Source organism: Plecotus auritus, assembly GCF_963455305.1.
Source record: "Plecotus auritus genome assembly, chromosome: X".
Classification (NCBI taxonomy): domain Eukaryota; kingdom Metazoa; phylum Chordata; class Mammalia; order Chiroptera; family Vespertilionidae; genus Plecotus; species Plecotus auritus.
The window spans coordinates 60,049,441-60,061,543 of record NC_137784.1 but is presented as its reverse complement, the minus strand read 5'-3'; the positions used below and the strand labels follow the sequence as shown (position 1 = coordinate 60,061,543).

Genomic DNA, 12,103 nt, shown 5'->3' with positions numbered 1-12,103 from the left:
ATATCAACTGCCCTGTGGCGACTAGGAGCCCCTAGCTCCTCTTAGGATAAATGGCCATTTTAGTTTGGAGCTATATGAACAACCAAATGCAGGATTCCTGGCTACTGCTTTTCCATGTCTCCCTGCCCTGCTTCCCATATCAGCTTTTCCTCAGGCCCCACAAGTCAGTGCCTCTGTCCCTGCACCAAAGTCTCAGGTGTGTAGTTGCAAATGAAAACCCCTGTGCTCTGTGTTTAGAGAGAGGGGAAAAAAAAAAAAAAACTGAAACTGTGACCAATGAGATCAAAGAAGAAATTAAAAACATTCTGGAAACTAATGGCAATAAAAACACAACAATCCAAAATCTATGTGATTGACAATGCCTTGCCATACTATCAGTCAGTAGCTGTGTGTCCCAGCAGGTTACCCAGGACCAAACCAGAGAGGGTCGGACCTGCATTACTACCATTTGTCCACCATCCAGAACTGAAATATCATTGCTGACATGTACACATAAGGAACTGTTTGACATTGAAATTGGGACTCAAAAGAACTGTTGGCCCAGAAAGAAACTCATTACAGACTGATTCATTTGTCTCTCAGCATAACTATTATTGCTTGTCCCATTTTTGGTTCTTATAAGTGTATTTCTAGTATCACATGATCTCACTCATCTAGGGGAAATAATGAACAACATAAACTGATGAACAAAAACAGACCCGGAGACAGGGAAGCATCGATCAGACTGTCAAACCTCAGAGGGAAGGTAGGGGAGGGTGGGGGTAAGGGGGAGAGATCAACCAAAGGACTTGTATGCATGCATATAAGCCTAACCAGTGGTCACAGACAACAGAGGGGTGGGAGCATGCGTGGGGAGGGGTTTGGGATGGGAATGGGGGGATGAGGACAAATATGTGATACCTTAATCAATAAATAAATTTTAAAAAAAAGAAAAAAAAAACACAAAAAAACCCACACAAAATCAAAGATAGATACAGAGGCAGTAAAGCATCAAACAGACTGTCAAATTACAGCAGTAAGGTTAGGGAGAGGTGGGGGAAATAAGAGATCAACTGAAGGACTTATATGCATGCATATAAGAGTAACCAACGGATGCAAAACATTGGGGGGTGTGGGCATGTATGGGAGTGGGGTGGGGGGGCAATGGTAAGATATGTACACATATAATACCTTAATAAAAAAATTTGCTTAAAAAAATACACAAAATCTATGTGACATAATGAAAGCAGTCCTGAGAGGGAAGTTTATAGCTCTACAGGCCTACCTCAAAAAACAAGAAAAAATGGTAGTAAATCATCTAAATCTACAACTCAAAGAATTAGAAAGAGAGCAACAAGAAAAGCCCAGAGTGAGCAAAAGGAAGGAGATAATAAAGATCAGAGCAGAAATAAATGACATAGAGACCAAAATATATATATATATATATGTATATATATATATATATATATATATATATATATATATATATATATAAAAGATATATATATATATATATATATATATATATATATATATATAAAAGATCAATTAAACCAAGAGCTGGTTCTTTGAAAGGATAAACAATATGATGAACCTCTAGCCAGGCTCACCAAGAAGCAAAGAGAGAGGACCCAAATAAACAAAATCAGAAATGAAAGAGGAGAAATAACAACAGACCCCACAGAAATACAAAGCATTGTTAATAAATACTATGAACAACTCTATTCCAACAAACTGGACAATCTGAAGGAAATGGACATATTCCTAGAAAAATACCACCTTCCAAAACACAATCAGGAAGATTCTAAAAATGTCAATGGGGTGATAACTATGGAAGAAATTGAAGCAGTCATCAAAAAGCTTCCAGCAAACAAAAGCCCAGGGCCAGATGGCTTTAGAGAGGAGTTATAGCAAACATTCAAGGAAGAACTAAAACCTATCCTCCTCAGACTATTCCAAAAATTCAAGAGGAAGGAACACTTCCAAGCTCATTCTATGAAGCCAGCATCACCCTAAAACCAAAACCAGATGAAGAAACACAATAAAAGAGAATTACAGGCCAATATCCCTCATGAACATAGATGCCAAAATCCTCAACAAAATTCTAGCAAATCAGATCCAACAGTACACCAGAAAGATAATACACTATGACCAAGCAGGATTTATCCCTTGGATGCAAGGATGGTACAATATCCGCAAATCAATAAACATGACACTTCACATAAACAAATTGAGAGATAAAAACCACATAGTCATATCAATTGATGCAAAAAATCATTTGACAAAATCCAACACCCTTTCTTGGTAAAAACTCTCATCAAAGTGGGAATAGAAGGATCATACCTCAACATAATAAAAGCCATATATGACAAACCCACAGCCAACATCACACTCAATGGGCAAAAACTAAAACCATTTCCCCTAAGAACAGGAACAAGACAGGGATACCCACTCTCACCACTCCTATTCGACATAGTACTGAAAATACTAGCCATTGGTGTCATACAAGAAGAAGAAATAAAAGGCATCCAAATTGGAAAAGAAGAAGTAAAACTGTCCTTATTCACAGATTACATGATATTGTACATAGAAACTAAAGACTCCATCAAAACTGTTAGACTTAATATATGAATTTGGCAATGTAGAAGGATACAAAATTAACGTCAAGAAATCTATGGCATTTCTATACACCAATAGTGAACTTAGAGAAAGAGAAACTAGAAAAGCAATCCTATTTACCATCGCACCAAAAAAATTAAAATACCTAGGAATAAACTTAACTAAGGTTGTAAAAGACCTATATGTGAAAAACTACAGGACACTGAAAAAAGAGATAAAGGAAGACATAAATAGATGGAAGAACATACCATGTTCATGGATTGGTAGAATCAACATCATCAAAATGTCCATTCTACCCAAAGCAATCTATAGATTCAATGCAATCCCCATTAAAATACCAACGGCGTATTTTACAGACCTAGAACAAACTCTCCAAAAATTCATCTGGAACAATAAAAAGACCCTGAATAGCTGCAGCAATCCTGAGGAAGAAGAACAAAGTAGGTGGGATCTCAATACCACATATCAAGATGTATTACAAAGGCACTGTTCTCAAAACAGCCTGGTACTGGCACAAGAACAGACATATAGATTAATGGAATAGAATAGAGAACCCAGAAATCAACCCAAACCACTATGCCCAATTAATATTCAACAAAGGATGCAAGAACATACAATGGAGTCAAGACAGTCTCTTCAATAAATGGTGTTGGGAAAATTGGACTGATACATGCCAAAAAATGAAACTAGATCACCAACTTACACCACACACAAAAATAAACTCAAAATGGATCAAGGACTTAAACATAAGATGGGAAACCATAAAAATACTAGAGGAATCCACAGGCAGCAAAATCTCAGACATATGCCGAAGGAATTTCTTCACTGATAGCTCCTAGGGCAGGGGTCCTCAAACTACAGCCTGCGGGCCACATGTGGCCCGCCTAGGACATTTATCCGGCCCGCTGGATGTTTTTGCCGCCACTTCCTGTCTTGTCCTGGGCCCGCAGTGCGCATAAGAATTTGTTCATAGTTTCTTTTTTTTAAACTATAGTACGGCCCTCCAATGGTCTGAGGGACAGTGAACTGGCCCCCTGTTTAAAAAGTTTGAGGACCCCTGTCCTAGGGCAATGGAAACTAAAGAGAAAATAAACAAATGGGACTACATCAAAATAAAAAGCTTTTGCACAGCAAAAGAAACCATCAACAAAACAACAAGAAATCCACTGAATGGGAGAACATATTTGCCAATGTTATCATCGATCCGGGTTTAATCTACATTTACAGGGAACTCATACAACTTAACAAAAGTAAGATAAACAATCCAATCAAAAATTGGGCAACGGACCTAAATAGAAACTTTTTGAAAGAAGACAGAAGGAAGGCTAAGAAACATATGAAAACATGCTCAAAGTCACTAATTATCCGAGAGATGCAAATCAATTCAACAATTCGGTACCATCTCATACCTGTCAGAATGGCTATAGTCAAGAAATCAACAAACAACAAGTGTTGGCGAGGATGCGGAGAAAAAGGAACCCTCATGCACTGCTGGTGGGAATGCAGACTGGTGCAACCACTGTGCAGAACAGTATGGAGTTTCCTCAAAATTTTGAAAATGGAACTCCCTTTTGACCCAGTGATCCCACTTCTAGGAATATATATCCCAAGAACTCAGAAACACCCATCAGAAAGAATATATGCACCCTTAGGTTCATAGCAGCACAATTTACTATAGCTAACATTTGGAAACAGCCCAAGTGCCCATCAGCAGATGAGTGGATTAAAAAACTGTGGTACATCTACACAATGGAATACTATGCTGTGGTAAAAAAGAAGGAATTCCTACCATTTGCAACAGCATGGATGAAACTGGAGAGCATTATGCTAAGCGAAATAAGCCAGTCAGGGAAAGATATGATCTCACTCATCTATGGAATATAATGAACAACATCAACTGATGAACAAAAACAGATCCAGAGACAGAGAAGCATTGATCAGACTGTCAAACCTCAGAGTGAAGGTAGGGGAGGGTGAGGGTAAGGGGGAGAGATCAACCAATGGACTTGTATGCATGCATATAAGCCAAACCAGTGGACACAGACAACAGGGGAGTGAGGGCATGAGCGGGGGCTTGGGGGGTAATGGGGGGATGAGGACACATATGTAATACTTTAATCAATAAAGAAAGTAAAAAACAAACAAACAAACAAAAAAACCTGAAACTGTGACTTTCTCTCCCACTGGTTCTAGTCTTCCGGCTGCAGACTCAGCCACAGCCAGCAGCCCTGCACCTTTCATGGCTGGATGTTACATGTGTTGCAGATCTTGGCTTTGGTGCTCTGGGCTGTGGAGCCTAGTCTGGGCTCTGGGCTTCTGTGTTCTGAAGGAACAGACTCTCCCATAGCACGGAGTTCCCTCCTCCCTCTTGGCCCACCGTCCTGGGAGCTGGGTCCTCTCCTCTTGCGACCTCGTCCTTCCTACTGATCTCCAAGTTTTTTCTGTCCTTCTTTGATATAAGTCTCCTCCTCAACTGGATCTCAGTTTGTAATTCCAGGTGAATGATCTCCAATTTTGTTGTATTTCCAGACTGGCCCTGGGACAAGGTGCACAATAGGTCTGCCTATTCAGCTTCCATTTTCTCTTCCTCTCTACTTTGATTTTCAGATTTAATTGTTGATAGACATGTATTTATTACCATTTTATTGTACATATTTTCTTCTCTTCTTCTTCTTTTCCTTCCTCCTTCTCCTCCTCCTCTTCGTCTACTTAAAGGATACCCTTCAACATTTCATGTCATACCGGTTTGGTGTGATGAACTCCTTTAGCTTTTTCTTGTCTGTGAAGCTCTTTATTTGACCTCCCATTCTAAATAATAGCTTTGCCTGGTAGAGTAATCTTGGTTGTAGGTCCTTGCTATTCATCACTTTGAATATTTCTTGCCACTCCCTCTGGCCTGCAAATTTCTGTTGATAAATCAGCTGATAGTCATATGAATCCTTCTTTTTAGGCAACTAACTGCTTTTCTCTTGCTGGTTTTAAGATTCTCTCTTTGTCTTTAAGCCTTGGCATTCTAATTATGATGTATTTTCGTGTGGGCCTCTTTGGGTTCCTCTTGTTTGGGACTCTCTGGGCTTCCTGACTTGTAAGTCTATTTCTTTCACTAGGTAGTGGAAGTTTTCTGTCATTTTTTCAAATAGGTTTTCAATATCTTGCTCTCTTCTCTTTCTGGCATCCCCATAATGCGAATGTTGGTATGCTTGAAATTGTCCCAGAGACTCCTTACACTATCTTCATATTTTTGGATTATTTTTTCCTCTTCTGATTGGTTGTTTTTTGCTTCCTTATATTCCAAATCATTAATTTGATTCTCACAATCCTCTATTCTATTGTTGAGTGCCTGTAAATTATTTTTTATTTTAGTTAGTGTATGCTTAATTTCTGACTGGTTCTTTTTCATGCCTTTGACATTTCACTAAGATCCTTGAAAGTCTCCCTACGTCCTTTGTCACTCTCAATAATTCCCTTGAAGCTCTCATTAAGATCCTTGAGTAACCTTTGTTTGAAGTCTGTATCCAGTAGTTTGCTTGCTTCTATTTCTTTCATTTGTAACATGTTTCTTTGTCTCTGCATTTTGGCTGCTTCCCATGTTTGTTTCTATGTATTAGGTAGAGCTTCTATGTCTCCTGGAATTGGTAGAGTAGCCTTGTGTAGTAGGTGTTCAATAGGGCCCAGTGACTCAGTCTCCCCAGTCACTCTAGGTATGCCCCTGTGTGGGCTATGTGCATAGACTTATTGTAGCTGAGCTTTGATTGCTGTTGTTATCACTGAGAGGAATTGATCTCCAGGCTAATTGGCTGTGAGGACCATCTATGTATGCAATGGGAGAACTTCTATGTGGGAGACACCCCTATCGAGCAGGACTTGCTTTAATGGGGCTTGGTGCTCACTGTGTCTGCCTCTTGAGTGTGTCACTTATGGATGCATAAAATTATAATCTGTTATGATCTGAAGATGTCCAACAGGTGCACTGGCTCTGGGGCCTTCTGGGACGTGCAAAGTCAGCCACTGCCTGGGGCCACCCAGCAGGAGCTATAGAGTGATCTTCAGATGGCTGCTACTTATATTGGGCTAGGAAGTGCCCAGGCAAGGCCCAGCTGTGAAGCAAGGCAGGTTGGTGCTAGTGCTGGGTCTTGGGCCTTTTAGTAATAGGTTTGGGTTATGCTGACTCCAGCTGCTGCTTGTTTAAGAGATTTTACCAAAGTCTGAAGCATGAGCCAGGACAGGCCATTTATATGGAAAAACAGCTGAAGACGACTTGGGAGGGGCTGTAAATCAGATGGGGTGGCATCTCAGGGAATTACCAGGGTGGAGCAAATAGTGTGGTCCATGCTGATGGAAACTCTGAAATGGCTGCCAATCAGCTCTACAATGGTGGAGGTCCCAGCACAAGAACAATGACCCCTGCGATCACCCCTGTTTGGGAGAAAGCCATCCCCCCCATTCCTGCCCCAATGCCAGATAGTTCAGTTCTTTCCAGTAAGTTCCTGGGTTCCTCCAAAGCTGCTGCACAGCCCTGGACTCAGAAAAAACAGAATCATGTAAGTTTATGTGTGGGTCCTTTAAGAGGAACACTTGAGACTCCAGCAACATCTGTGTCACTCAGCCATAATACTTGCTGATTTTTACAGCCTTAAGTTACAGGAACTTCTCTTCACAGCTCTGGAACCCTAGGCTGGGGGTCTGGTGTGTGACTGGGACTCCCTGCTTCTTACAGAAAGCCTTGGAAATCTCCCTCCTTATTAAAAAAAGGTTGCTCATGTGTGTTGGATCAGCCTGTTCTGTACCTTCACCCCTCCTACCAATTTCAATGCGCTTTCTTCTTTACTTCTCTAGTTGTAGAACTTCCATTCAGCCAGCTTTCAGGTAGTTCTGTATGATGGTTGTTTGTATTTTAGGTGTAATTTTGATGTGGTTGTGGGAGGCAGTGAGTACAGGCATTTACCTACGCTGCCATCTTGGTTCCTCAATTCACTGTTATTTGTTGGAAAAAACACTGTAGTAATTTCGCTGACATAAATAGATATTACATATCTATAAGTGTACATATTTAAATCCAGGAGTCACTGTTGGTAAACAGTGTTCAGCAAATGATTAGAAAATGGTCACACCAAATCTCGTGTGGTAATTGGTTCTGTGTCGTGTGGTGTGTCTTTCTGCCGCAGTTTTAACATGTGCCACCCTACGCTCTGACATTTACTAAGCCACTCCCCAGCCTTGTGCATTTGTTTACTCGAGGTGACTAGCCAATGCACGCATTTACTAGACCCATTCAGTATAAATTTAAATTACTATAATACATATAGAAAACTTCTGTGAAATTAACCTTTTCATACATACTTAATTTTAATTACATAAATGTGTCTACATAATTAAAAGCAGGTAAACTAACTAATTGTTGATTTTTTAACATACACATTAGGCAAACCTGCCTTATTATATAAAGGATTTTCAGCTTTAATGGATACCCCTTACCTGAATTATTCATTTATATTGAGATTTTACTGTACTGTATGATTTCACTTATATGTGGAATCTAAGAAAAAAAATTAATAATGGAGCAAAGCATCAACAGACTCAGAGATAGAAAACAAGCTGATAGTTGCCAAATGGGATGGGGATGGAGGGATGGAAATTTAACAAAAACACTATTTCAAGTATGTACTTTCATATATATATAATTTATCTATTAAAAGTCATTAAAATTTAATCAAATTATATTAAGCTTTGGTGACAGTAATCATGAAAAATAAGAAAATAATAATATGACTAAATGGAGACATATTTGCAGATATAGCATAGATTAAAAAGACATGAGAATATTATGAACAATTTTATTACTAATAACATCCAAGAATTATTACTTTCCTCCCTGTGATCTTGTTCAGGAAACTACCTAAAAAATAACATATAATTATTTATATAGAAAGGTTCCTTAGGCAGAAAACCAAATTATATAGTCCTTATAAGGTAACCAATAGGTTTTCGCCCTCAGAGATTAAGTTCTAGAAAAAAAAATTCATACTTTTAGGTAAAAGGCTTATTATTCAAATGAAGTTCAGCATCATCCCCCCCTTTTTTGGCACCTTCCTCTCTCTCTAACCTCTCTAACTCTTGCTTTTCTATTCCTTTAGCTGGTTTTTCTTTTGGCCTCAGACTGGAATTGTACTCTCAAGGCTCTGTCCATAGGTCTTCCCTTTCTACATGTGAATTTTTCTCCTCTCATGGATTCAATCGTCATCTTTAACTTAATGACCTCCAATCTCCAGCTCCATCTCTGACTTCTAAAGGTTTGTCTAATTATATTTCTAACTGCAGAGAAAACCTAGATCTACATTTCTCCCCCTCTTTTCAAGTCTATCTAGACTCATGACTGTTGTTACTGCTGATCAGCTTTATCCCCAAACCTTCTCAGGCCCTGTGTTCTCCCTTGTACTTCATTTGTCTATTTATCCCTCAGATCTCAGCTTACTGCTCAGCTGATTTGTCCTATGCAGCCTTCGCTGGCCACTCTTACAATTATAATGATGTTTCTTTTTTCAGTTAGTTTCTTGCACTTAATAGCTAAACCATTCATTTCACTGTGTTAATACTTGTTTGTTCTTTAACTGTTTTAGGGGTGTTTTGTATATTGTCTCTAATTGGATGAAAGCCTTTTGTGTGGGGTGTGGGCCATGTCTTTTAATACTAATAGCTAACATTTGTAAGGTACTTATGATGTGCCAGCATCGTTCTAAGTACTTTACATATATTAACTAATTAATTCATAGCAAGCCAATAAGGTAGTTATTATTATTTCTCTTTTGGAGATGACAAAATAGACACAGAGGGGCTAAGTTACCCAATTATTCCACAGCTATAAAGTGGTAGAGCTGGGATCTGAACCTAAGCAGACTGGCTCCAGTGTTATGTTCTCATATCCCCTATAACACTTAAAGTGAGGCCAAGAATGTAAGAGGCCATGTAATAAAGATTTGTTGGGTGAACTTGAATTTGGCCTTGGGAATTAGAAGGAAAAAATAGAAGCAGCAAAAGTTGGTGAGCTTAAAGGCAAGTGCCAGGCTAAAGAGTGGAAGTGGAGGTGGGGGGAGGAGGAAGGACACAGTGCTTTGGCCCCTGTTTTAGCAGTATCATTGCTCAGCTCACTGTAGAGGGAAAGAGCAGGAGGTGTTCCTTCTCAAATGTACTAGTGATGACAAAGACTGGTTGGCATCCCTCAGGGTAGCTATAAATACAAGCTGGTGGTTCCACCAGATAATTCACATGGATAAGCCAAGTCCTTTGGTCAGATCCCAAGGAATGGGCTGCTTTCTCTTGAAAGGAAACCATTCTGTGTCTTTGATCCCCTCCTAAGTATTGTCTGAGAGTTTTTCTATTGCCAAGATGGAGAGCTGGTAAAATTGCCTTGTTATTCTATAAAAGTCACCATAACCATTCCAAGTCTCCCTGAGCATTTGGGCACTGATAGCCTTCACTCAGCAGGTACCTGCTGCTCTGGAACACCTGAGCATCCGAATTCCTCCCCCCTTAGCACTATTACTATTTTGTAATATTCATGGATTTCATGGTCTCTAAGGTGACAGTTCGCCATTTCAGAGTAGTTAAAGACAATATCTAAAAGATGTGCCCTGTGAATCCTCTCAGGAAACACATGAATTTAGAAGGCTTTTTTCTTTTTGAGAAACAAGGTCTAATTCTAATGGAGTAATTTTGTGGTATAAGTGAGGGTGGGTACCATAATGCCTGACTTCAACTCCCCAACTTTGACCTTGAACAAGTTATCTTTCTTGTGCCTTAGTTTCTTTATCTTAAAGTGAGGATAATGATTATTTTACTTCATAGGTTCGTTGTAAGAATTAAATGGTACTAACATGTATAAACACTTAAAAAGTGCGTGGCATATAGTGAGCTGGTGCTAGTTATTACTTTGTTGCTGTTGATTATGTGTTAGATGTGGGAGGGGAGAGTCATGAGTGTTAGAACCCAGTACCATATGTATATATATACATACATATACATTACTCCACAAAGAAGGTGCCTCCCTGATTTCTGGTTCTTAGCACAGGAAGTAGGCTTTGCAGATGACTCTAGTGTCTTAAAGAAGCACTAAGCCTTTTTTATATGTTCATTTAAGAACACATTTAATGTTCTGAATATGTAGTGCATTCATATAGGGTTTTTTTTTAAGTATCAAAAGGCCTAATATGGAGAGTATCCCATTCCTGTCCTCCATCTAGCAAGTTTTTCCCTCCCCCCAGAGGCAGCCACTGTTGTTCATTTCATATTTCTTTTAGAGTTTTTTTTTTTTGTACATATTAAAAGTACTGATAGAGATTGTATTTTCTACTTTTAAAAAAACACACAATTGTACTTTATTATACATATGTTTTTCTTCCTTGCTTTTTTATTTTTCAAAAAACCCATAATTTTGAGGAAGATAAAGGAAAATATATTATGTAATGTGGACTTTTAGAAATAGAACTGGAGGGTTTTGGGTCCTAGCTCTGCTACTAAATTGCTCTATAACTTTGCACAAATCACTTATGGAATGAAATATTTACTATTATAAAACAGGATGTTAAGTCTTTTTATTGTAATGGTTTAAAATAATTGAAATAGATACATGGAATAGAAAGGTTAAATAGATATTGGTTTTCCATGTAGATGCATTTAGTTGTGCGGTAGGCAGTTAAACAGATATGACCAGAGCAAGGATGATGGACTAGAAACAGAAGGTCACCAGGGTAGAAAGCCCCAGGTGCCTATCAACAGATAATTGTAGGGTAGGACCTCATCCCCAGGGTGATCTTTCCTCCCCTAGCATATCACTGGTTGTGTGGTTTAGACTCCCTGACCTTTCCTCCCTAGAGATAATATCTAGGCCTCAGTTGTATTTAGTTTCAGGCCCAGAAAAGCAGTAAAACCAGACAAGGGACACCAAGGCTGACCTCAGGACCAGCTACATTGACTAATGACCCCCTGCCCTGGTGCGACCAGTCAGTGGAGAACCTGACTCTGAAAGGACACACCTGGAAATATTCTATTGATAATATTGAAGGAGGACCCAGTACACTCTCTCTCTCCTGAGAGCGCACCTACACCTCTCCCCTCCCGGCTTCCATCCCCCCAGGTGTGAGACCTTCACTTTCCTCATTTCTAAGCTCCAAGGGCCCTTCCTTTGCCTCTACAACTTGTTTTCTAAGCCAATTTCTTGTATGAATTACTTCTTCTACCTTTATGATTTTTCTAAATAAATTTTCTCTAACAGTTGGACTCTTGGCTCTGAATTCTTTCCTAGCCAGAACTCAAGTACAAGGTTGCTGAACCCAGGTTCAGTTTGACCCTACTGTTCTAACACCTGGTGCCATTCCTGCTGACGTCAACAGCTGGATCAAGTAAGTTTCAAATGGCCCCTTGAAGATCAGTGTATAGTTATATATGCAACTTCAAATTAATCCTTTCTTTGAGCTGTTTAAAATAATCAGGCAGTAGGCAAAAAAATAAA

General features: G+C 39.2%; 1 protein-coding gene across 1 annotated transcript in view; it reads left to right on the top strand.

Annotated features, from left to right (window-relative positions):
• Positions 1 to 6,947: 6,947 nt before the first annotated feature.
• Positions 6,948 to 12,103, top strand: part of LOC308240139 (tubulin alpha-8 chain-like) — a gene marked incomplete at both ends in the record, with an annotated part of 49,495 nt that continues 44,339 nt past the window's right edge. The window contains one exon of the mRNA XM_080653091.1: positions 6,948 to 7,139. Within this exon, the coding sequence (XP_080509217.1) occupies positions 6,948 to 7,139 (192 nt within the window). The remainder of the gene's footprint in view (positions 7,140 to 12,103) is intronic.